This window comes from Neofelis nebulosa, chromosome X, assembly GCF_028018385.1.
Source record: "Neofelis nebulosa isolate mNeoNeb1 chromosome X, mNeoNeb1.pri, whole genome shotgun sequence".
NCBI classification, from domain to species: Eukaryota; Metazoa; Chordata; class Mammalia; order Carnivora; family Felidae; genus Neofelis; species Neofelis nebulosa.
In genome coordinates this window covers 14,125,620-14,149,395 of record NC_080800.1, presented here as the reverse complement: position 1 = coordinate 14,149,395, position 23,776 = coordinate 14,125,620, and the positions used below count along the sequence as shown (strand labels likewise).

Here is a 23,776-nt window from a genome sequence, read left to right as displayed (position 1 = left end):
GTTAAAAAAAAAAAAAGTCACTTTCTAATTTTAATTCCACACTGCATGTTTTTAATTCTATGATGCCTATAATTCCTGTTTATGGCTCTCTGCAGTGCTATTAAAACTACTACACCCAAGATTTGCTGTTGAGACAACCTCAAAGAAAGCCAGTCTGGGAGGGCGAGACACAGCTCTGAGGTCTTCTTCCAAAACCCCAGGAGGCCCTGTATCCCTCTCAGTCCCCAGGAGGAAGTTCTGAGAAAACTGATATTGGCACTGGCTGCTCCTCAGTTCTGTCATTGAGTCCAAAGCTGGCAACACAGTGAAATGGGATAGTGTACAAGCAGCTTGATGTTATCTGGTTGAATCTGGGAAAATCTAATCAGGGATGACTTATGAATAATAATAAAGGGATAAAAATAATTGTGTCTAAAGGGCTACCACAACTCAAGCTCTCTGATGATGGGATCAGAGAAAGTATTTAGTGAGAATGATCAGACTCCCCATCATCATTCTATGCCCTCTATGCTCAACCAGTTTTTTACAGAATTTGATTTACTTACACATTCATTGAGGACCTACTTTGTGTCAGGTTCATGCTAAGTGCTTTGAATAAAAACGAATAAGATCTCATCCTAGCTCTTCAGTTGCTCATGGATTAAGAGTGGAGATAGGCTTGTAAGAGGTTAGTTATAAGCTTGTAAGTGGCACGATTGGGAGGAGTCAAAGGATAGTATTAGGGGAAGGGGGCCTAATCGAGGCTGCAAAGGAACGGGGAGTATGTTAAGGAAGATTTCCAGAAGGTGGCCTGCACTAAAAATTTGGTAAAGAAGGACTTTTCAGCCAACCATAAAATCGAAGTGACTCAACTTTAAAAATCAAAGTCAATAGTAAGAAGGCCAGAGATACCTCTAGAGGATACCCATCATCACTCTTCATCCTAAGTGTCACAGTATCTGCTACTAATAACCAAGGGGCATTTTTAGCAACAGTTGCGTTAGGGATATTAGTAGGTTAATTCTTTCATTAAAGGGGGAGAACACAGGGATATGGGAAAAGGGAGAAGTCATACACATGTGGAAGAAAATAAGCTGAAAACAGATTTGTCATTTCTCTATCCTGCTAGTGACATTATTTATTTTATTTGAATTGTAATGCTTTTGGAAAATACCATTCCTTAAAGGAACATAGGGAATTTGGAAAAAAGACATTGAATGTACAGATACCATCTGTCTCCACAGCAAAAATCTAAAGGCCGAAAAAGCTCGCATGCCAACTTCTCATACCCAATTTAGGGGTCTCTAAAAGGGTGATGCCAGTTTTTAATCTCCTTGTCCTAATTAGAATGGTTTTGAGCCCCTGGAAGGTAAGAGAAGGCTGTTATCTTCTACTTTGTTCTGTGCCTGTCGCTGGCTTTCTCAGAATGAAAGAGAAAGAGAAATATTTATTTTCCTAGGACACAGTGTATGGTGAGGAGGAAAAGAGCTCTGGCCGGGGGTCTGGAGGCCTGGCTCTGAGTCTTGGCACTCTACCTAAATGGGCTGTGTGTGACCCTAAGCGAGGTTTCGGACTTCTCCAAGCTGCCATTCACTCCGCTGTAGAATGGTTCTCAACAGGAGCGGGATCCCCTGGGGCAGGGGGTAGGGGGGCAGGTTTAGGCAGGAGCCAAGGACGACAGCCCTCCTACAATGCACAGGATGTTCCTAAACAATGAAATAGTGCTCTAGGTCCCACAAATGTCCTATCAGAATTTCTTGTAACAGAAAAGCCTAGAACCTATTTCTGAGTCAAATCTAATTCTCTTTAAATTATAATCCAAAGGTTTTTTTTCTAGTCTTTTTTTGCTCATGCTTAATATATGCAGAACATACCAGTTTTTATGGTTGTGTCCTCTGCCCTTTCATTTCCCTCTACTTTTTGTTCAGAATGGCTTCTGATTGTCTTGACTTAATCCAAACCTACTTTTGATAGGCACAGACATCTGACTGCTTCATTATGTCTTCTAGTGCAGTCGTGCCCAGGCATTGTATACTGCAAATATCAGAAATAATTTTCCTTTGAAATTCTTTTTATTATCATATTCAGATCATGCTAGTTTTAATTATGTATATAATTACCCACGAATTTCATTTCAGGGTAGAAAAGGGATCATTTCGAAGTACTTGCTGTGTAACAAGGGATGGTGCCGGAACTGATGGCACAGAGAAAGAACCCCCCCCTCAGATGGACAAGCTCCATGCCCTCTCTCCCTGAAAATCAACACCCCCAATCCCAGAATCAGTCACCTCTGCGCAGGGCTTGCGGGCTCTGCCGGGCACGGCGGTGCAGCTCCTCCACGCAGGGCGGCCTCGTGGCCGGGAGGAAGATGTTTCTCTGCTGGTGCCACGGGGCGCGGTAGTATACGCTCAGCTTACTCTCAATGTCCAGGTTGGAGACGGCTGTGAGACAGAGAGAGAAATGGGGTGTTATACATCACAAGCTTTAAATTGTGCATCTGGCAGACTCTGGGTGGGGAGGGGGGCAGGGGCGGGGAATCTGTGTGGAGTGGAAGTCCAGACTGCTGCATTCACATCAGGAACTCAAGCAAGGCTGGGGAAAGGTTTGTGGCTTACAGTATGGAAAAAGACACCCTTTGCCCCCGAGCTAAGGGATGGGAGACCCCAGGACACCAACCATCTGCCTGTGACCAGCTAACATCCTCTCCACACCTTTCATTTTATGCTCTCTGACACAGTCACTCATCAACCTGGACAAACTCCTGACCAGCCTTGCTTAGGGGGTGGCATGGGAGGTCCTGCCTTCCAAGAATGCAGAGGGGCGCCTGCGTGGCTCAGTCGGTTAAGTGTCTGACTCTTGATTTCGGCTCAGGCCATGACCTCACGGTTCGTGAGTTTGAGCCCCGCATCGAGCCTGCTTGGGATTCTTTCTCTCTTCCCTCTCTGCCCCTCCCCTCCCCCAAATAAATAAATGAACATTTTTTAGAAAGTATGCAGACAAAAGCCTCAGGAATGAGTCAAAAAGTCACCCCAGCTCCAGTCTTCTGGCCACAGGGCCTGGAACTATACTTCTGTACACCTGCTCCTGATGCCCACCTGAAGTTTGCTTCTCCCCTGTTTTGTTGTCTCCTGTGACCCTGGGCCCCCAACCCTCACTGTTTCACCTTACCCTGCCTATCACCTGCAGACTCCATCGCCTGCTGTCTTTCGAAGCATTGCTCAGCTTCTCTAGTTTCTCCTCTAGGGGAGAGGACATGCACTGAAGAGCCCATTACAGAGGTCCCAGGGGTTCAGTGAGGAAACCAGACAGCGCTGGTGAGGAGAGGTGTACCGTCCTTGCAACTCGTAGGGAAGGAGGCCTCTTTCCCCCAAACACAGCATTTAAGCTCAAGGTCTTCTTCATGCACACACTGAGTCTAGGATGGAGATCCACCAGGAGTTGAAGACAAATTTTTATGGGAGGAAATGGTTCTAAGCAGGAAGATTTTGGTTAGGAAATTACTGCACAGAGGAATTCCGAAGCGCCTGGGCAGCTTGCCAGCCTCAGGAATGGTGAGAACTGGCCCCCAGTGCTTCACCTGCCAGGCCTGCTATCCAGACCAGACCCCTGTTCCTCCCAGTCTCGTCTCCTTCCACTGCTTTCCCTCTTTCCCCCAGTGTGTGATTTGGGGGTGTTATGCCCAACCATTTATTCCCGTGCCCCAAACAAATTTTTGGTTCTTCTCTGATCCTTTTCTTTTTGAAGTCTGGTTTATCATTTCACTTGTCTGGGAAACCTTGCACAGAACCAGATAATCTACAGATAAAGCAGAAAGGCAAATGGAAAAGGAGGAACGATAGTTTTGTAGAAGGGAAATAGAAAAAAAACTGGGGAAAATACAACCTTTGGATAATTAATCCCTCCCACCCAGTACTACATTTATGGCAGTTATTTTTGGTTTTGGTTTTGTTTTCTTTTTTTTTTTTTAATTTTTTTTAACGTTTTTTATTTATTTTTGGGACAGAGAGAGACAGAGCATGAACGGGGGAGGGGCAGAGAGAGAGGGAGACACAGAATCGGAAACAGGCTCCAGGCTCCGAGCCATCGGCCCAGAGCCTGACGCGGGGCTCGAACTCACGGACCGCGAGATCGTGACCTGGCTGAAGTCGGACGCTTAACCGACTGCGCCACCCAGGCGCCCCTTGGTTTTGTTTTCTAATGCAGTCTTCAATAGTGGGGTTTTTTTTTTTCCCTAGAATAATGCATCATAACCACAAAGACTGCCAATAGAAACAAAGACATATTTCCAAAGATGCTAAAGAAACATCACGTGGACAGGGTCAAAGGGACAATGCCATACCTCTAAAACAGTGCCATCCAACAGAAGTTTCTGTGATGATTAAATGCCCTATTAGCTGTGCCATCCAATGTGGTAGCCACTAGCCACACTGGCTATTAAACAATTTTTAATTTTTTAAAAATCTAAGTTTAAACAGCTATAGGTAGCTATTCTACTGGACAACCATAAACAAATACTCTGTTCTATTCTCTCACCTTCAACTACAGAGCAGATTACTCCCTTTGACCTAGATTGTTTTCTTCCTTGGTGTTTAATCTCCAAGAAGAAATTCAGGCCCAAGGGTTAGAGATCCCAGGATTATCTCCCTGGGTAGGGGAGAGTATTCTTAGGGCAAAGTTCTGTGGGGCCAAGCATAAAGGCAGCAACTTTTCTTTCTTGAGTTACTCTCTAACTTCAACCCTTTCCTTGTAAACTGTAAGTGCTTGGTGAACCAATCAGGGGTCACTGAGTCCTGGGGATAAGAAACCCTGGGAGGAATCCCTGAGGGAGAGACCAGCCTCTTCAGGCCTCACATGAGGTGGATAGAAAGGGCAGGCCACATCTGGATCAGAGCCTCCCTCCTCTCCCATGTAAAGTAGGGGAAGTGCTGAGACAGAGGCTTTATTTAGCCACGCTTGGAGAAATGCTCTGGTTCAGTGACCAAGATTGACTAAATAGTCAGCCCCTGCCTGCATGCAGAGGTCATTAGCAGACTTAACAGAGGCAGGTGGGAATTCATGTGCTCATGACAGCTGGAAGAAGGGACTGAACGGAGAGCTTGTCTGGGGAAAAGAGGAGACCAAGAAGCTCAGTGGGCAGTTCTAGGAATAGAGGGACTCCTGAGCACCTCCTCTCCCAGGCCCATCCTTTCAGGAAGGTAGGATCCAGGATTCAGGGCTGGGTCCAGGTGACTTGGGGATAGATCAGAAGGCTATATAGCCCCTCATTCCCATAGCACCACTGACGAGAAGCTCAGGATGTTAACTTTTGATAGCCCCTCAGAAACCATGGTCAAGTTATCATGGCTCCTTAACCTTAGTGTGGGGAAGAGCTGGGCTCCTGCTATTTATTTCAGCGTTCATCTGAAGAAAAGACTCAACCAGAAGTGCTTGTCAGAAACACAGATTCCTGGGCTCCGGCCTAGACTTCCTGAACCAGAATTTCCAACAGAGGCCTAGTAATCTCTGTACTTGAAAAGTGCCTCAGATTAGTTTTTATCATGAGGCATATGTGAGAAGCACAAAATGTTAAGTGATGATGCCTTGGGATCTTATGAGTGAAAGGAGACGGGCAACAAGGTAGGAGGGAAGAGACCGCTGCAAATGAAAACCTCTATCCACACCTGGGATGTTTTCCAAATAGCTCTTATGTCCTAGGCACAGTGCTGGGTGCTGGGATACAGCACAGAACAAAACCCACAAGAATCCTTGCCCTCCTGGAGCATCTGTTCTCTGGTTTTGTGGGAAAACGGTTTAGATGTAATCCTGCCTGGAGGCAGGAGGTTGGGAGAAGAGACCTCTGGCTGACTCCTGTGTTCTACTATTCTACCATTCCCGAGGGATAGTCTAAGACCTCTAGACTTCTAAAGGCCCTAACACCAAAAAGGTCACAGTCTCCACTCCTCCACCTCCACCTTTCTGCAAAGGTTAATCCCAAATTAAAGCATAAATTAGCAATCACAAAACAAATGTAAAGAAGTTCTGTAAAATTCTCTTTCTTCGTTATTCAATATTAAATACAAAGTTATTTGGGGAAAAAAACATTTTTCGGGTACCTCTGACTTGCTGATGCCATAAACACATTCTTGCGGTGCCTACTGGGCAAGGCAGCGCTGAGTTTCTGGGCTGCAACACTCTGCCTGCTGCTCAGGGTTGTGGATTCATAGATGCAAAGACTAACACAAGTTCCAGCACAGTCAGCCGAGTCACAGTTCCTAGGAAGACCCAGCTCTCTCAATGACAGCATTCAGGGCTGGGAATCCTTACCTCTCCCCATCCAGTCTGTTTCTTTATCTGTGGAGAAGCTATAATGGATTTCTGCCACGCATTAGCAGGTAAACATTTTACTCATCAGTTGCTACAATTGTGTTTATCTCTTAGAAGGGGAAGGGAAGGAAAACTCTTTAATCCCTTTGCTCTCAGTTTTGTCCTTTGGTTACAGAGCATTAACTAGTATTATGTGTCCACTGGAGGCAGACATACAGGCACTAATGGAGCTCTTCCAGGGAAAACTCCCATTTTCCTTCTTAAAAAAAAAACCATGTATTCCTTTCTGTAAGTAACAGTTCAATGAAAGTTTAATACACTCATTCATAAGCTCATTGCACCACTGCCATTTCAAACTTGTCAGACATCTTCACATGCACTCTGCACCCTTCTCTTCCCTGTTTAACAGTTACACCATGGCTCAGCCATGAAAGCTAGTGGGCTTAGTACTCCCAGTAATGTTCTTCCTCATAAAAATGCTACAAAGAGAAGCAAGAGTTTCTCCTCTGCTTATTTGGATACATCAGGGGCCCGTCTGTGGTAGGCGGAATTCTAGGAGAGCCTTCAAGATTCCTGTCCTCTTGTGTGTGTACCCTGTGTTGTCCCCCACCCCCCTTGAGTGTAGGTGGAACCTGGGAATTATGTTACATTATATGGCAATGGAGATTTTGGGATCCCTATTCCCGTGACTGTGAGTTAATCAAAAAGATAATTTTCTTGAGTGTATCTAGCCTAATCAGGTGAGACCTTAAAAAAAAAAAAAAAAAAAAAAAAGACAAGCAGCAGCAGAGAAATTTTCTTGTCGCCCTTGAAGAAACAAACTGCCACACTGTAGAGAAGGCTGAGTGGCAAATAATGGCAGACAGTAATAGCGGACGGCCTCCGTTCTACAAGTTCAAGGAAATGCATTTTGCCAACAACCACTGCGCTTGGGGGAAGCCCCCAGGCCTCAGATGAGAACTCAGCCCCAACGAAAACCTTGACTGCAGACAACTGGGACCCTGAGCAGAAGACCCCAGTGGACCTGTGCCCAGACTCCAGACCCATGGCAACTTCAAGATAATAAATGGATAGTGTTTTAAGCTGCTACATTTGTAATACGTTGTTACACAATAGAAAACTAATCCATCCTCCCACTATTGCATCTATTTTCCTAGAGCCAGTTGCTTGCCTTGCCTGGTACTTGTCCTCTCCTTCCTTTGTTATTGCTCTCCAAAAAAGGGGTAGATAAGGGCATGGATTACAATGGGAAATAGGGCTATGTGTCTCATTTTTATCGCCTACAGCAGAAAAAAGGTTCTGGGCTGTTTCATTTCTCCTGTCCAAAACTATAGGTAGGCTCTCACTGGGAGCTCCGCTACATGCCACGCTGGTCATCAGGTGTATTACACTCATGGGATTTTCACACAACCTAAAGATTAAAGTACTACTCCCATTTTACAGATAAGGAAAAAGAAATCAGAGAGAGTATGTAAATTTCCAAAGTCTCATACACCTGGCCAGTGGATGATCTGGGACTAGAAACTCTGTTTGGCTTCCAAGCTGCTGCTCTTTCCCAAACAAGTACTGAAATGTTTGCCTAAACTAAGGCTGATTGGGGACGGGTGTAGAGTAGGCTGTCTGCCACATAAAAAGTATCTAGTGCTTCTCAAAATAAAAATCAAAGATTCTGAATTGCCACTGTCTATATCATGCATAGGATTAGGTGTAACCAAGGACTGAGTGAATCTTCCAGAAAGTGCCCAGAAGATCTGTCATATTCCAGAAATACAGACACCGTAAAACCAAACTGCTGAAAGAGAATTCCATTGTAGGAAATGTCCACAGGGCAGTGAAAAGTCTTTATAGACTGAACTTAGTTCATTTCCCTGTCAAACTCTGAATATAATGTAATTGTCTAGACCTGATGCATAGTGATGTATTGAAAGCACAGATCTGGTCACTGGGTTCATCTGAAATGAAGTGACTTGGAAGTGGAGGAAAACTAGTGGCTGCCACTCTCTTGGAAGGGCCATTTCTAAGGACAGGAAGGGGCTCGCGTTTAGGAAGGGTTGCGAAGGGGTAAAGATAAGGCGGAAATAGAATCTTGCCCTTGGCCTCTCCTGTCCTGCGAGGGCTGGTACTCATTCACTGCTGCTTTTTCTGGCCTCACGAACTCCTCATTCCCTTACAGGTTGATCAGCCCTAGGAGGAGTGCAAAATGCTTACCCCTGGCCTGTCTTCCAAGCCCCTCTGCACCCCTGCCGCTGACTCTTTCCCCGTGCTGCTCCTTCCTTCTCTCAAGCTCTCCAGAATTGAAAAGGGGAAGGTGGCAGCCGAAATCAAAGTCTGAATGCTGTGTGTGGTGAAAATTTCGGAGAGATGTCCAAAGGGATCCAGAAACGGAATTGCCTTTTGGATTTTTAAATATTCTTAGAGTGCCTACAGGTCTAACTACCCACGTCCACCTAACTAACCTTCCTTCCCTCCCACCCATCACAAGGATTTCTTGCCGGGAACACATTTCTCCACAATCCCATCCACTCTGATGCCCTGTGACAGAAAGCAGCAGGCAATGTGTTAGCACACGAATATATTAAGGAGCATCTGAGAGAGTCAGTGTCACAGATACGTCACCGTCACCCATTTGCTCCCCAGGTCCCTGCTATGCTGAAGCCAATCCTCAGCCATGGTCAGTCTGGTAAGCAAAACAGAAATGTACTCCGGGTCTCTGTTACTGCTGCCTGAGTCCTCAGATCTGTTGGGGAGCTAGGGAGGGAGGGTCTCGCCGAGTGCAGCCATTCATTCCCGCCTGCCCTTCCTTCCTTGGCAACCAGCCCCTTGCCTACTCTGCTTGGGGGTGTGGAGGAAGGAGCCAGATAGGGAGCATTGAGCTCCTGCCACTTCTAGAGCAGCCTGACACCAGAGCCGGGTTCCCAGTCTGTCCCTGCTGGACTTTTCTGGAGAACCACAGTAATTCAGAATTGTTTCCCACTGTGGACAAAGCATCCAGTGGACCCCTCAGCATCAGAAAAATCTAGGCTTCCTAACAAGTTCCAGTGTCCTGAAACATTCCAGCACTCACAGAAAAGAACACGTCTTGTGTATTTATTTATACACTAAAAGGATCTAGAATGATTTTTCCCCTAAAAATATTTCCCCAACTTCTAAAATAAAGTGAGGCTGCATACTAGGAGTACTGTTTAATTACTGCTGTCACCGGTGTTGCTGTCTTCGTGTCTGACATTCTGTGGAAAGACCACTAGAGGCCTGGGTCCTACTGGCAGTTCTGTGCCCTTACACGAGTCACTGAACCTTCCCAGGAGTCCACTTCCCCATCTTTACAAATGGCGGTTTGGACTCTCTCCTCGCTGAGTCCTGTCCTGTGCCGCTTATGCCCATTTTCTGCCGGTCACCAAGATAAGTGGGGCTGCAGTACGCCCAAGAAGGACTGTGTTCATGCTGGGGGAAAGACCCTGAGTTCTGGGATGGAAGGATGGGGACTCTTCACAGCAGCAGTGGATCCAAAACAAGTTACTCAACTCTTTAGGCCTCTGTACCCTCCTCTGCAAAGTGGGGAATCCTAGAGCCTTCCCGGCGTCGTTCAGAGGAGCCAATGAAACGACAAAGTCCTTGCCTCATCCCTGCTCACTAAATATTGTTCCCCTTCCTGGACTGGGAACAAAAGAAGACCAAGAAGCCAGGATTGGGGTCACAGTTCAAAAGAGGAAAGTCTGGAGCTCTCAAAGTTTCTTCTTTCTTTATTTGCCTGTCTTCTTGGTGAATGAAGTGTAAACAAAGATGAGGCCACTAGAGATCACTCTTTGGGGGAGGAGGGTCTTACAATCTGGAAACTAGAAAGAAGCCTGCCCACAGTCAGGGAGCCCGTGGCCTCTCTGACAGGTCGCACGTCCCCAGTCTCTGCTGTGGGTTTACTGGGGCAGCATTCACTGTAAGGACTTGGAGATCCTAATTCTCTGAGTCACTGTCAGAGCTGCAGCACTATGCATTCTCGGAAGCGGTTTATAATTTGCTTGTTTATCTTTGGGTCATTCTGCTGCCATGTTCTACACCATGCACTTCCTCCAGAATGTAAGCATGTAGCCATCTGTCGCAGATCAGCTATTGTTTTAAGAAAATTCCTTTAGGCATCTAACAGGGGCCCTCGGAAATTAAAGAGTTCTGTGTTTTTTCAAACCGTAGGGCATGACACATTAGTGCATTGTGAAATCCGTTCAGCAGGTCAAGACTAGCATTTTTAAAACAATGAAATAGAAGAGAATAGGATAGAAAATACCAAAATGCGCCGCACGTAATAAGTATCGTTTGGTGAAGCGATTGTTTCTGTCGCGGGTGCGCATGCTGGTAAAAATGTGTTTCTTGCAACGGGTAGCAGTCAACACACCGAAAGCTGCTGTTTGGGCCACCCCTCTCACGCACTGATGAGAAAATCAACATTCAAAGATCTGGCCTGGGATCGCAGAACTGAGTTTTGGCAGAGGCAAAACCCAAGCTCAGGTCTCCTGACCCATGCACTTCCCTTGGCGACATCTTCCTCCCATGCCAGCGTCGAGCCTGGCTGTGGCACCCTTCGGCTTGCTTAGTCGCTATCTGCCACTCGACACATCCATCAGGTTCTACTTCCCAAACAAAACAAAAACCCAGAACCTCTCCTCTGTTCTCTAAGAAATCAGCCCTCTGGATTTTAGGGTTCCAGAAGCGCCAGCTTCCGGCCAGCTGAGCCAAGAACAGGTTCCTCTGGGATGCTGGTGCTGCCAGGAAGCAGACCACATTCAAGTAGCATGAGTTTAAAGAAGGAGAGGCCAAGGCAACAAGTAGGCATTAGGGTGAAAAATATTAAGTTAGTGACATTCCACTGTTTTGCTAAAAAAAAAAACCTATCTGAATAGCTCAATGTAGTAATTAGGCCAACCCCAAGGTTAGCTTTGCCAGAGAGGACAGCATGTTCTTAGTGGTAGAGTGCTTCCTTTCCAACAACCTTGCTGCAAATGACCGGCCCATCACCAAGAAGTGACACATTTGTTCCAGTTTTCAAGGCATGCGTACAGGAGCTTCAGTTAGAGAGGGACGGATGGGGGCTCAGCTCAACACTTGCTTCACCGGCCTCACATCCCTTAAAGAGACACAGGCGGTCTTATAGGTTTGCAAACAGGTTCCGTGGAGAAAGGAGAACGATGATAAGAAATAAGGAATTTGATCTCTCAGGAGAACCAAATGGGTAGTTAAGAAATACTTCCAAGGGGTGCCTGGGTGGCTCACTAGGTTAGGCGTCCGACTTGAGCTCAGACCATGATCTCGTGGTTCGTGAGTTCCAGCCCTGCGTCGGGCTCTGTGCTATTGCAACAGAGCCTGCTTCAGATCCCCTTATCCCCTGCTCTCTCTGACCCTCGCATGTGTGCGCTCTCTGTCTCTCTCTCTCTCTCTCTCTCTCACAAAATAAAAAAATAAACATTAGAAAAAGAAATACTTCCAAGATTTAGAAAAGGGTGAACGTCACAAATCTGTTTTCACAATTTGCAAACAACCAGGTGAGGTTGGTGTTCTTCTTTCCTTTAAAAATTTTTTCTTAAATGTTTATTCATTTTTTGAGAGACAGAGAGGGACAGAGCGTGAGTGGGGGAGGGGCAGAGAGAGAGGAAGACACAGAATCCGAAGCGGGCTCCAGGCACTGAGCCGTCAGCCCAGAGCCCGACGCGGGGCTCGAACTCACCGACCGCGAGATCGTGACCTGAGCCGAAGTCGGCCGCTTAACCCACTGAGCCACCCAGGCGCCCCTCTTCTTTCCTTTAAATTCAAGCAGGAAAATGGAGAGGAAAGAAGGCACTCTGGCCACCAAGATGAATATGGTGTTGTAAAGTCCCTTCATTTCTGCTCAAACTACAGATGTGATGTCATGCACATGGGCACCGGTGACATCCCAGAGAAGAAAGTGGAGCTGGAATGGGAGAAACAGGTCAGTGAAAGCCTGTGAAGATCACCTATTTCAGAAGACGTTGCGCACAGCCACTGGATGTAAGAGGAAAGGGTTCTGTTTCCAGTATGGTACATGGAGCCTCTGCTTTTCTTGGACGGATGCCCTTGGCTCGGTTAAATTGTGAAGCAATAAGGCAATTAGCACATGACATCCAATTATATATGCTAATAAATCTCCTCTCCTAGGTAGAGAGTAGGCTCTTAAAATTTACTTAGAGATCATCAGTGACCATGAAAAATTTAAAAATACTTGCAAAAGACCCCATATAGCACCTCCACTGCACTTACTTAGAATTATTATTCGCTAATTAGTATCTTTGTAGGTAGAGGAGAAGTAATGCCCTTTAAGGGGCCAACAAAGAAGCTACGAATACATCAGCCTGCCGGCCAAAAGGAATTCTTTTCCAAGGACCTTTTCACTCCAAAAGCCTAGACATTTATAATGAGTTCTGTGCTCTCTATAAAAGACAAGGCATGGGGTGCCTAAGTGGCTCAATTGGTTAAGCGTCCGACTCAGGTCATGATCTCATGGTTATGGCATCAAGCCCCATGCTGGGCTCCTTGCTAATCATGGAGCCCGCTTGGGATTCTCTCTCTGTCCCTACGCCACTTGCGCTCGCACGTCTGCATGCTCACTCGCTCTCTGTCCCTCAAAATAAATTTTAAAAAACACGAGGCATGATTTCTGAGTGGGGAACACTTAATGCATGATATATCAAATCTGGAGGCAGAAAAGATGTGCTCTCTTGTGACTCAATTAGCTTTAGTCTAGCTGAGTCTGTGGTGATGCTCAGGGAGGCTCACTGTCCACGGACAGTGGCACTTTCCCTATTTGCCCATGGAAGACAGACTCAGAGAATGAAGAGTTTGGTGTCCCCCAGAACAGGCACTGAGACAAAGGTTCGTGTCCAAGTTTATTTAGGAGAGAACTCTAGGAAGCTACCAATCGGGAGTAATGGGGAAGTGAGAAAAGGAAGGGAAGAAAGCCAATAAAGGGTGCACTCATGAACACAGTGAGGAACTGGGGCTGGATCTATTGGGAGCCAGTGCAGAACACACATTTTAGAGGCGAGGGAGTTGGGGGATTTATCTACCACTTCCTGTCAATCATTGGTTGAGGGTTGCCTAGGCACCGGAGCGGTATTTCCCCGCTACTTCTAGAAAAGCAGGCTCCCTGGCCCGAGAAAGCCCTCCGACAACAACTGCAGTGCCCGGGAGCTATAAATCAGGCTTCTGTGCACCGAAGTGGCAGGGCGAGGGAATGTGGTCAGGGTACCTGTAGTCTTGGGGGAGTTAGGAATGTAACCCTCACAGCACACAAACGTGCATTTCAGACCTGGGATGTCTCGCTTGTGCTGCTGGCTAACGTGTGAAGTTCTCCGGTGCCAAAATGGCTCCAAATGGATTTGTTGTCAAAATCCCTTAAGCGTGGCAGTGAGGAAACCTGGTCAGACAGCTCTGGATTCTGGTGGGAACATTACCTGAGAGGGCTGCGGCTTGGAGGCCTGCCTGGGTGAGGCTGCCTTCTGCAAGGGCAGAGACCGGGCCTCCTGGCTCTTCCCAAGGTCCCGCTTCCTGTGTGGCACTGAGCTGGACCTCTCAAGGTCTGTCTCCTCCTCTGTCAGAGTTTTAAGGTGTGATAAGGTGTCCCAGGTTCACCTCGCATGTTTGCTGCCCAGACATGGAATCAGCCCTTTCCCCACGAAGCCCTGGTTCCCGTCAGAGGGAACAGGCTTTAAGAGAGCACACTCTGCATGCCACGGGCACTCATTTTTGCCGGGTTGTCATTGACTCTGAGATTTCTCAATAGAGCTAGAGAATATGTAAGTTTCAGAAGGTGAAGATAAGTCATGAGTTCAAACGGCTATTTCCAATTCAAATCTAAGATTACAGGTTTTAATTTAACTGCCTTGATTTTATAATTGATCTCTTTTCTCTTAGGCTAAAAATCTTGGTTGTTAATGACAGTGGCATAATTTCTTATTTGAATAGTCTCAAAATGACTACAATAAGACAACTGAATTCAGCCTTAGATTTCTTTCTGTTCTTTTGTCTTTAGGATATTTTCTACTGAAAATGGAGTACTTTGTTGAAAAGTCACATGCATTGGGGGTGCCTGGGTGGCTCAGTCGGTTGAGTGTCTGGCTTCAGTTCAGGTCATGATCTCACAGTCTGTGGGTTCGAGCCCCGCGTCAGGCTCTGTGCTGACAGCTCAGGGCCTGGAGCCTGCTTCGGATTCTGTGTCCCCCTCTCTCTCTGCCCCTCCCCCACTCATGCTCTCTCTGTCTCCGAAATAAATAAACATTTAAAAAAAGTTTTAAAAAAAGTCACATGCATTGATTGAAGGTGTCAAATACAAAGATTGTTAAGGTCCTGTACATTCCTTTGGGTGCATAAAAAGAAAACTTGAGAGGCTCCTGGCCAGCCCATTCAGGTGGATCTAGTTCATAAATAACTATCTAGTTTCTGCATTTTAAAAATATTTGAGGAAGAGTATGTGCACACACAAGTGGGGGGAGGGGCAGACAGAGAGGAGAGAGAGAATCCCAAGCAGGCTCCGCGTTGTCAGTGCAGAGCACGGCGTGGGGCTCAATCTCACAAACCATGAGATGACCTGAGCCGAAATCAAGAGTCAGACGCTTAGCTGACTGAGCCACCGAGGCGCCCCAAGAAAGCTGAGAGGCTCCTGGCCAGCCCATTCAGGTGGATCTAGTTCATAAATAACTGAATCTATCTAAAGTTTCTGCATTTTTTTTTTTTAAATTTTTTTTTTCAACATTTTTAATTTATTTTTGGGACAGAGAGAGACAGAGCATGAACGGGGGAGGGGCAGAGAGAGAGGGAGACACAGAATCGGAAACAGGCTCCAGGCTCCGAGCCATCAGCCCAGAGCCTGACGCGGGGCTCGAACTCACGGACCGCGAGATCGTGACCTGGCCGAAGTCGGACGCTTAACCGACTGCGCCACCCAGGCGCCCCTAAAGTTTCTGCATTTTTAATTTATAGTTTACTTGAACAAACCATACATCTTGCCCTTCACACTCATCTGCCCCATGGGTTGCAATATTTAGAAATATGGGAGGTCCTTCTCTTCCTCCCTTGTCTCTTGGGCACTCTGCCACTGGGCCTTGGAGGAGCTGGACTGGCTTTGGTGAAACCCACAGAGCACAGAGAAACCCACGTGGTGATGAGGAGAGCCTTTGATCTCCAGAAGACTTGAAAACTCAAGCCTGGAGGTCTTGGCATATATCCCAGAGATCAAACACATGCTGGCACCTGCAGGGAAAAGGGAAATGAACTAGCCATTTTTGAATCCAGAGCCTGTGACAGAAACTCCACAAGCAATGACAGAACCTACTGTAGGCTACAGACCCATCAGGAGCTATGCATAGCCTCTCTGGGGACCCCTCTACCAAGCATTTGGGTGAGTGGACCACACGGAGGGATCAGACCACTTCACCTACGAATGACTGTGAATAAGCCCAAATACCAAAACTGGGCTGAACCGTATGAAATTGATAAAATAGTTGGATATTGTCAATTTCCTATGGTTCAACTTTATAGTTCTTAAATAAGCAAATGAGGATCCCAAACTCAACAATCTTTCAAAATAGATAAATGACACCCTGTTTCTCCCTCCCAGGTTCAAGGAATTTCTGTCTTCTCTTCTCAGGTTGATTTATTAAGGAGGCAGTCAGAGGTGAGAGGAGAGGAGGGGGAAAAAAAAGTTACAGCAGGCAACTGATTCTAGAGGGTCACATTAGAGAGCAAGGGCCTTGGGCCCCAGAGATGGCTGACATGGTTCAGAGGCTCACCAGCGATCTCAACCTTAGTCCCTCCAAGTACACTGGAGTCCCTGTCTAATCACACTTGGGTCTGGGAAATAGAATGTGTCACCTCTTATTAAGTTCAAGGTATTGTGCAGACATACTTTAAGAGAAACTATTGGTGCCCCTGGCAGTTCATAACCTAGTAGCCACACTAGACAGATTAGATGATAATCCCACATGGGATCAAGTGTGTACCCTGAGAGAGGCCCAGAGTGCTATACAGGTTCAACAGAAATGCTCTGGGGCTCAGCAAGGGGTAGAGGGAAGAGGGAGAAGTGGGAGGAGGGCTGACAGGATTAGCAGCGAGGATGGAAAACACCTGAAGAGAACCGCATGGGATTTCCATTTTGAGGTAAAAAGTTTTTGGGTATTGGCAGTTCCTATGAGGCAACGCAACATGAGGGAATGAAAGAGTCAATGTGGGTCCCAGGAGAAGCTCACCACAGCTCGACCAGGAGTTGTATGAAGCAGAGGGGGGCAGGTTAGGGGCCACCAAAGAGGCAGATACCAGCACTTAATGAGCATGCACACGAACTGGGCACTGGCTTCGGCTCTTGAAAGAGGTAATCTCATTTGGTTCCCACAATAAAACCAGGAAGCACATGTGATTATCTGCCATTTACTGAAAAGGCGCAGAGAGGTTAAAAAAGTTGCCAAGGGCCCAAAGTTTATAAATGCTAGACCTGGGACTTGAAAGGAGTACATCTGATTCCAAAGCCCCCACACAGGAGCAGCTGTCCATGAGGGAAGACCCCGGTCACCCCAGAAAGGGAGACCGAAGTCATTCAGTGGACAGCCCTGGTGACTGGGATGAGGGACTTGCTATGCCACCGCAAGTATCTTAGTTGCCCCCGAAGCAGAGCTCAACACAACTCGTTCGAGGATAGAGATGGGATTTACTGGGTGTTTTCTGCATCCTCCAGCTAAACAACAGTCTAGAACGCTGATCTGTATGTTAAGGAGCTCAGCTACGTGGCTTGAACGGACGTGTGCCTCAACTCTGTAAATGGTTCAATCTACATCTTGGGGCCTTTTCTGTCTTCTTTTAATTGACCCCCTTTCTTTCCCTGATCCCTTTTCTCCCAGACACATTCTATTCAGTACCCAGCTCAAGTTGCACCTCCTCCAAGAAGCCATTCGAGACCCCCAGGGCCCAGTTGGTTCATTCATTCACTGGGCAGTGAGTGATTAAGGACCTCCCATGTGCCAGGTAGTGTGCTAGCCACCGGGATACGGTGGTGGACATGACGGACAGAACCCTCGTCCTTGTGGAGCTTACATCCGGGTAGGAAGAATGCCAGGAAGTAAGTAGATTAATAAGAAAGGATGTAATCAGGTAGTAATAAGCACTTTGGTGAGATAAAACGGGGGAATGTGAGAGACAGCAAGGCTAGTGGGAGGCGTGGCATGGAAGGAATGACAGTGGATACCTAATGACCTAGAGGGCCTGAGATTCTCAACTAGGCATCAGAGATAACCAAGGTAAGGGAGAAAGAGGGTCACTGTCCATATGGAACCGACCTTTAGTGGCATGACCTCTTCCTCTAGCTCAGCATGGCAGTCCAGCCTAGCTGATTGCCAAAGTCATTTATTTCCTCTTCCTCCTGGGCGCACAGCCAGACGGCATTTTCCAGCCTCTCTTGCAATAAGGTATGGCCCTGTGTTGGGGGCCAGCAGTAGAATGTGGGCAAAAGTGATGTGCACCACTTCCAGCACAGCCCATGAAAACCTCCCATACGTTCAAAGAAGCTGCATACTGAAGATGGTAGATTCCTAAGACAGAAAGAAGGAGGCCGGATCCTTGAACTCTAGCTAGGAGAGGAGATACTCACCAGTGAAGACAAACCAATCTTGGATAATATGCAAGTTGTAAATAAACCGGAATTGTATTAAGCCCCTGAGATACTGAGGGTTATTTGTTACAGCAGCTTGCACTACGCTGATTCACCGAAGCCAGCGTGTCACTGCCATGGCTACTCTCTTGGCCCCTTCTTGGCCTAGGTCATGGCCCCTGTCGTATTACTATTTACCTTCGTACTTTTGGTTCACTTTTCCTTCCTGGAGGTCCCATCCCCTCAGCTCAGATGGCAACGGTAGAGTCAGAGGCTTGCCCTTCCCAGGCAAGTGCTTTGATAGCTCATCTGGTCATTAGAGTGGGATTCTGTTTTCATTGCTGTATCACGTTAGTGGAGGCTTTTATGGCCCTTTAAGTCCTCTGTACTTTTTTTTTTTTTTAATTTTTTTTTTTTTCAACTTTTTTTTAATTTACTTTTGGGACAGAGAGAGACAGAGCATGAACGGGGGAGGGGCAGAGAGAGAGGGAGACACAGAATCGGAAGCAGGCTCCAGGCTCCGAGCCATCAGCCCAGAGCCTGACGCGGGGCTCGAACTCACAGACCGCGAGATCGTGACCTGGCTGAAGTCGGACGCTCAACCGACTGCGCCACCCAGGCGCCCCAAGTCCTCTGTACTTTTAAATAGGGGAATGATCGGTGCTTTCATCTTTTCTCTTTTAGTTCGCTTAGAAGACCTGTTTTCTAGACTACCACAAAGTACAGTCCTTCCTTATCTTGGTCTCTCCCCAAACTATGACAGTTTCTGAGTTGGTGGGGTTGGAGTCAACATGACAGTATCATCCGTGCATGGTTGTAGTTACTTGTTTCCCCATCGGACTGTTTGCTTTTTGGGGACAAAGAGTATTTCTTCTCTATATTTCAGCACTGTGTACAGTATTGGGCATGTAGTAGGTGTTCAATAAATGCCTGCTGGAGGAACAAATAAGGTTATATGCAGTTGTTAAATATGCTGGTGTGCTATGGAAATAATTTGCAAAAGTTTTTGTTCTTCAGAAGACATCTCTGAAGCCACCCCTCGATTTACAGTAAGCATTAACAAAAGCTCTTCTTTCGGAAACCAGACACATAGAAGTCAGGCTGAATTAGAAGTTGCGCTGGGGCATCCACGGAAACGAGGACTAGGCGGGAGGGCACGCTCAACAGGACTCAACTTTCTTGCTGCGTCAAGTGCTGGCTTTTTTCCTACCTTCATTTGTTCTTTCTCTCCAAACCCTACCTCCAGATGACCTCTAGGAGTCTACAGGCAGAGTCCTTCTTTGTCCTGACACACACCTCCCTAAGTCACCGAGCCAGTGAAAACCGCGGGCACCTCGTTAGCCTAAACGCCGTGCTTTATTTCTCTTCAGTGCCAATTGCCGGGCCGTGGATGAGTGGCCAGGAGTGCCTCCCACCAGCTGATGCTGAGACCCCTTCTCAGTGCCCCCAGAGCAAGTGGCCCAACCCCACGCGGGCTCCTGCCTGTGGCCCTGGATAGCAACTTTGAGAGTCACAAGGCAGAGCTTCACTGGTAAGAGACACCAAGGCCAGATCAATTTGGCAAAGAAGCACAATCAGGACAGGAATCAGACTCAGGCAGCAACAGAAATTCAGGTTAAAACACAGAAGTCATCCAACCCGCACAGCAAACGGCATGAGTCGATGACCTCAGCCCCCAGACCTGTTCTGAGCCCAAGTGGTGGTCCAAGTCACACGTAGGGTCACCTTACTTGTCCTAACAACAGATCAACCTCAGGAAGAGGGATTTGTGACAGAATTTCACCCACTACAGAAACAGCTGGCTAATCTGGTCATTCCAGTAATAAAGAAGAACCATTTATTATTCCATTACACTCACACAACCCATAAAACACCTTCTACACTAGCTGTTTCCCAAAAGTCGACAGTGAACTCAATCAAAGGTATAGATTCAGTCTTGTGTAGACACGGGACAGACCTCTTTTAGTGGGCTATCATGAGGCCCCTTCTGTCATTTCTGCAGGGAATTAAATATTTGGGCAGGGACGTTTACATGAAGATGTGAAGATACTGGAGAGAAAGCAGCTAGTACCTAAACACAACTTGGGAATCTCATTTTATTTAAGAATAAGTTTCAGTCAATGTTCTGACTTTTAAAAAAATTTTCATTCAAAGGCTGTCAAACCAATAGCTTTGGTAAGCACAACACTTATTTGCCTTTTATCCACCCAGGCAAAGGTTTGTTCTTTCTAGCAAAAGCCACCTGGGGCAAGTGACATGCAGAGGTGCCAGATTCCCACCTCTGTCACCACTGTGTCAGCTTACCACTGTCCCCTCCCCGGTCTTTTTCAGATACTGGTTACTGGCCGAAGCCCATTCCAGAAATAGCAGTGTCCTCTGTGGCAGGAGGTTTTGCAAACCCACAGAGAACAGGACCCACTGGGGCTGTCCAGGCAAGCTGCCATGTCAGTGGTAACAAATTACGGAAGTTCTGTCCTCCTGGAGTGAATTTCAGCCAGTGGCCTGGAGCAGACAGTTCAGGGTCTGAACTGCGGGACTATCAGGGCCTTTTAATCACAAGTATGGGTCTGGGGCTGTGGAGTGGGTTGTGTTTATTTGGATACACCTCAAAAGGCTCATGTCAAAAGTTACAAAAATCCCACTTGAATAGCCAACTGTTAGTGAGGACTCAGGTTGTCAGGCCCTTCCGCTGCCTCCTTCCCTGGACTGCACTTCATCAATCTTACTCTGCTTCCTTTCTGTGTCCCCTTCACACTCCTTTCCCTATTGTCTTGGGTGAGGGCCTGGGCTCTCTAACAGACCAAGACTAGCCTGACCTTTCTGGATATATTACATTTTCCATCCTGTAAAGAAACTTCTGTTGTTTGTGGTTTTTTTCCATTTGGCATATGGGGCAAAAGGAACAGCTATCGTGACCATGAAAAGAATGAAATCCTTGAGCACCCAGAAAAATGAGACCAAGAAGCTGGAATGACTAATCATTCTCTGGGCTTCATCCTTATGCATTACAAAGAAAAACAACAGGGAAACAAAAGCAAAAATAAACTATTAGGACTCTATCGAAATAAAAAGCTTCTGCACACTGAAGGAAACAACAGCAGCAAAAGGCAACCTACGGAATGGGAGAAGATATTTGCCAATGAAATAACCAGTAAAGGGTTACTATCCAAAATACATAAAAAAAACTTGTAAAGCTCAACACCCAAAAACTAAATAATCCAATTAAAAATGGGCAGAAGACATGAACGCACATTACTCTGAAGAAGACCTACAGATGGCCAAGAGGCACATGAAAGATGCTCAACATCACTCATCATCAGGGAGATGCAAATCGAAACTACTGTGAGATATCACATCACACCTGTGTCAGCCAGGACCTGGAGAAAAAGCAGCCCTCGTATGCTGTTGTTGGTGGGAATGCAAACTGCACGGCCACTGTGGAAAACAGTATGGAGGTTCCTGAAAAAGTTAAAAATAGAACTACCCTATGATCCAGCAATCTCACTCCTAGGTATTTACCGGAAGAATACAAGAACACTAATTCTAAGGGATACATGCACCCCTTTGTTTACAGCAGCAGCATCTACAATAGCCAAGATACGGAAGCAGCCTAAGTGTCCATCGACTGGGGAAGTGCATGCGTGCGTGCGTGCGTGCGTGCGTGTGTGTAATGGAGTATCATTCAGCCAAAATAAAGAATAAATCTTGCCATTTGCAATGACGGGGATGGAGTTAGAGTTATAATGCTAAGTGAAATATGTCAGAGAAAGACAAATATTACATGATTTCACTCGTGTGGAATTTAAGAAACAAATGGGTAAAGGGAAAAAAAGAGACACAAACCAAGAAACAGACTCTTAACTATAGAGAACAAACTGACGGTGACCAGAGCGGAGGTGGGCAGGTGGATGGGTGAGACAGGTGATGGGGATTAAGGAGGGCACTTGTGATGAGCACTGGGTGATGGATGGAAGGGCTGAATCACTATATTGTACACCAGAAACTAAAATAACACTGTATGTTAACTAACAAATTAAAATAAAAACTTAAGAAAAGCAAAACCAACAATTACTAATCAGGCACCTGCCACGGCCCTCCCTTGTGTAATGATCACCTTTGTTCCTGCAGCTTATTTCTGTCCTGCTTCTCCCACACCTTGATATGAAGACGATAATGATGTCGATGACGGGTTTCCATCTTTCTCTGAACAGTCACTCATTCGACAAATAATCACTGAGCATCCACCGAGTGTCATCCCTGCCTGAGGCACCGAGAGACATGTGAGGGCTCTGTCCTCCTGGAGCTTGCTGTCTAGCAGGAGAGACGGATAACAAACGTACAGATAGAATATCAGGTGGCGTAAGTTCTGTGAGGAAGTCAGAAAGAGGGCTAAGGGGATGAAGAGTTGATGGGGTTGCTGTTGTGAAGAGGGTGGTGTCGCAGATAAGCCCAGCCACCGCCTTGCCGGCATCCTCTTGGCATTCGCCCCAAAGGCCGCTTCCCGTGACCTCCCGAGACTCTCTGCCTGGGGGCGATTTTCCTTCTGGCAATGGGGGAATGCTGGGGCGCCAGCAGGGCAAGGAGTATTAGGGAATTCACGCCCCTGGGAGCAGCCCTCCACGGTGTCAGATGCCCTCCTCTGAGGTTACGCTAAACTCAGAAGTGTGGTCTTCACCGCCCTCAGATTTCCTCAGCAGGACCGACTTCCAAGTGGCCCCAAGGTACTTGCTTGGTAGCACATCTCTGGTCCGTTCGTTCCCTCCTCTTTCGTCCCCATTCCGCAGCACGTGTTACTTGGGTTGTGTGCTCAAACAAACCACTGGTACTCCCATCCTTGTCTCGGGATCTACTTGTGAGGGAACCCAAGCTAAGATAGGCAGTTAGGGAAGGCTTCTCTCAAAGGGGACATCTGAGCAGATACCTGACCTGGTGAAGCAGGGAGCTAAGGGAAAAGGTTCAGTAAGAGAATTGCAAGCAGAGAGAAGAGCAAAAGCAAAGGCCCCTGGGCTGGATCGTGTCTGAGTGTTTGAGGAAGAGTGAAGCCAGGGTGCAGGAATAGGATGGGTGAGGGGAAGGGCGGTAGGAAATGGCTTTCTTACTTAATTCATTTATAGTTACAGTATCTCTTCTAATCCTTCCTTTCACTATTGCCTCCAACTACTTCACTTCTCATTTCTCTGGGGGCTCATTTTCTGAGTTCTGCCATTTTATTTGCATCTGTTATTTCACTTATTTAAACGCGTCTACCGCTGACCGGTGCCTGGGAATGGGGAGAGAGTCCGCAGCCCTACTTAGGGAGGCAGCTTTCAGGGGGAAAAGCAACAGGCTCTCTGCATCCCGCCCCCCTAGTTTTTTTTTTTTTTTTTTTTTTTTTTTTTTTTTTTTTTTTTAAAGACGGGAGATGTAGTTTCTCCTGTTCCTTCACCACCACTACCGGGAACAGCACCTTCTGCTGAGAAACCCAGCACGTGTCAAAATTTGAGCCACGTACTCTGCCTTCATCATCTCTGACCCTCATACTAAGTCTGCAAACCAAGCAGTAACTACCGCCCGACCAAGGAAGGCGACCCTCCTCCTCCTATTCCACCCTCCTGCAGCAGACAAGGTGATCCCCTCACACCTCTGGCTACACACGACACGTCCCAGCGGCAAATCCCGTGGCTGCCGTGCCCCTCGCCATGCGTTCTGGGCTCTGCCGAGGTGGCTACTTTGATCCTGAACGGGAGACTCCAGCTCACAGAGGACGGGGAGTTCTCTCTAGGCGGCCGGCATGAGCTTAGCACAGATGCCTCCCAGAGCAGGACTGCTTTGCTGCCCCCCGGGAGGTTCGTCATCAAAACTTCCTGCCCTGACCCACAT

The 23,776-nt window shown here is 47.0% G+C and overlaps 1 protein-coding gene across 3 annotated transcripts in view; it reads right to left on the bottom strand.

Moving 5' to 3' along the window:
- NHS (NHS actin remodeling regulator) overlaps positions 1-23,776 on the bottom strand; it is a 342,975-nt gene that overhangs the window by 49,984 nt on the left and 269,215 nt on the right. For all 3 annotated transcript variants that reach the window (XM_058713140.1, XM_058713141.1, XM_058713142.1), the window contains exon 2: positions 2,268-2,420. In XM_058713140.1, the coding sequence (XP_058569123.1) occupies positions 2,268-2,420 (153 nt within the window). The remainder of the gene's footprint in view (positions 1-2,267; positions 2,421-23,776) is intronic.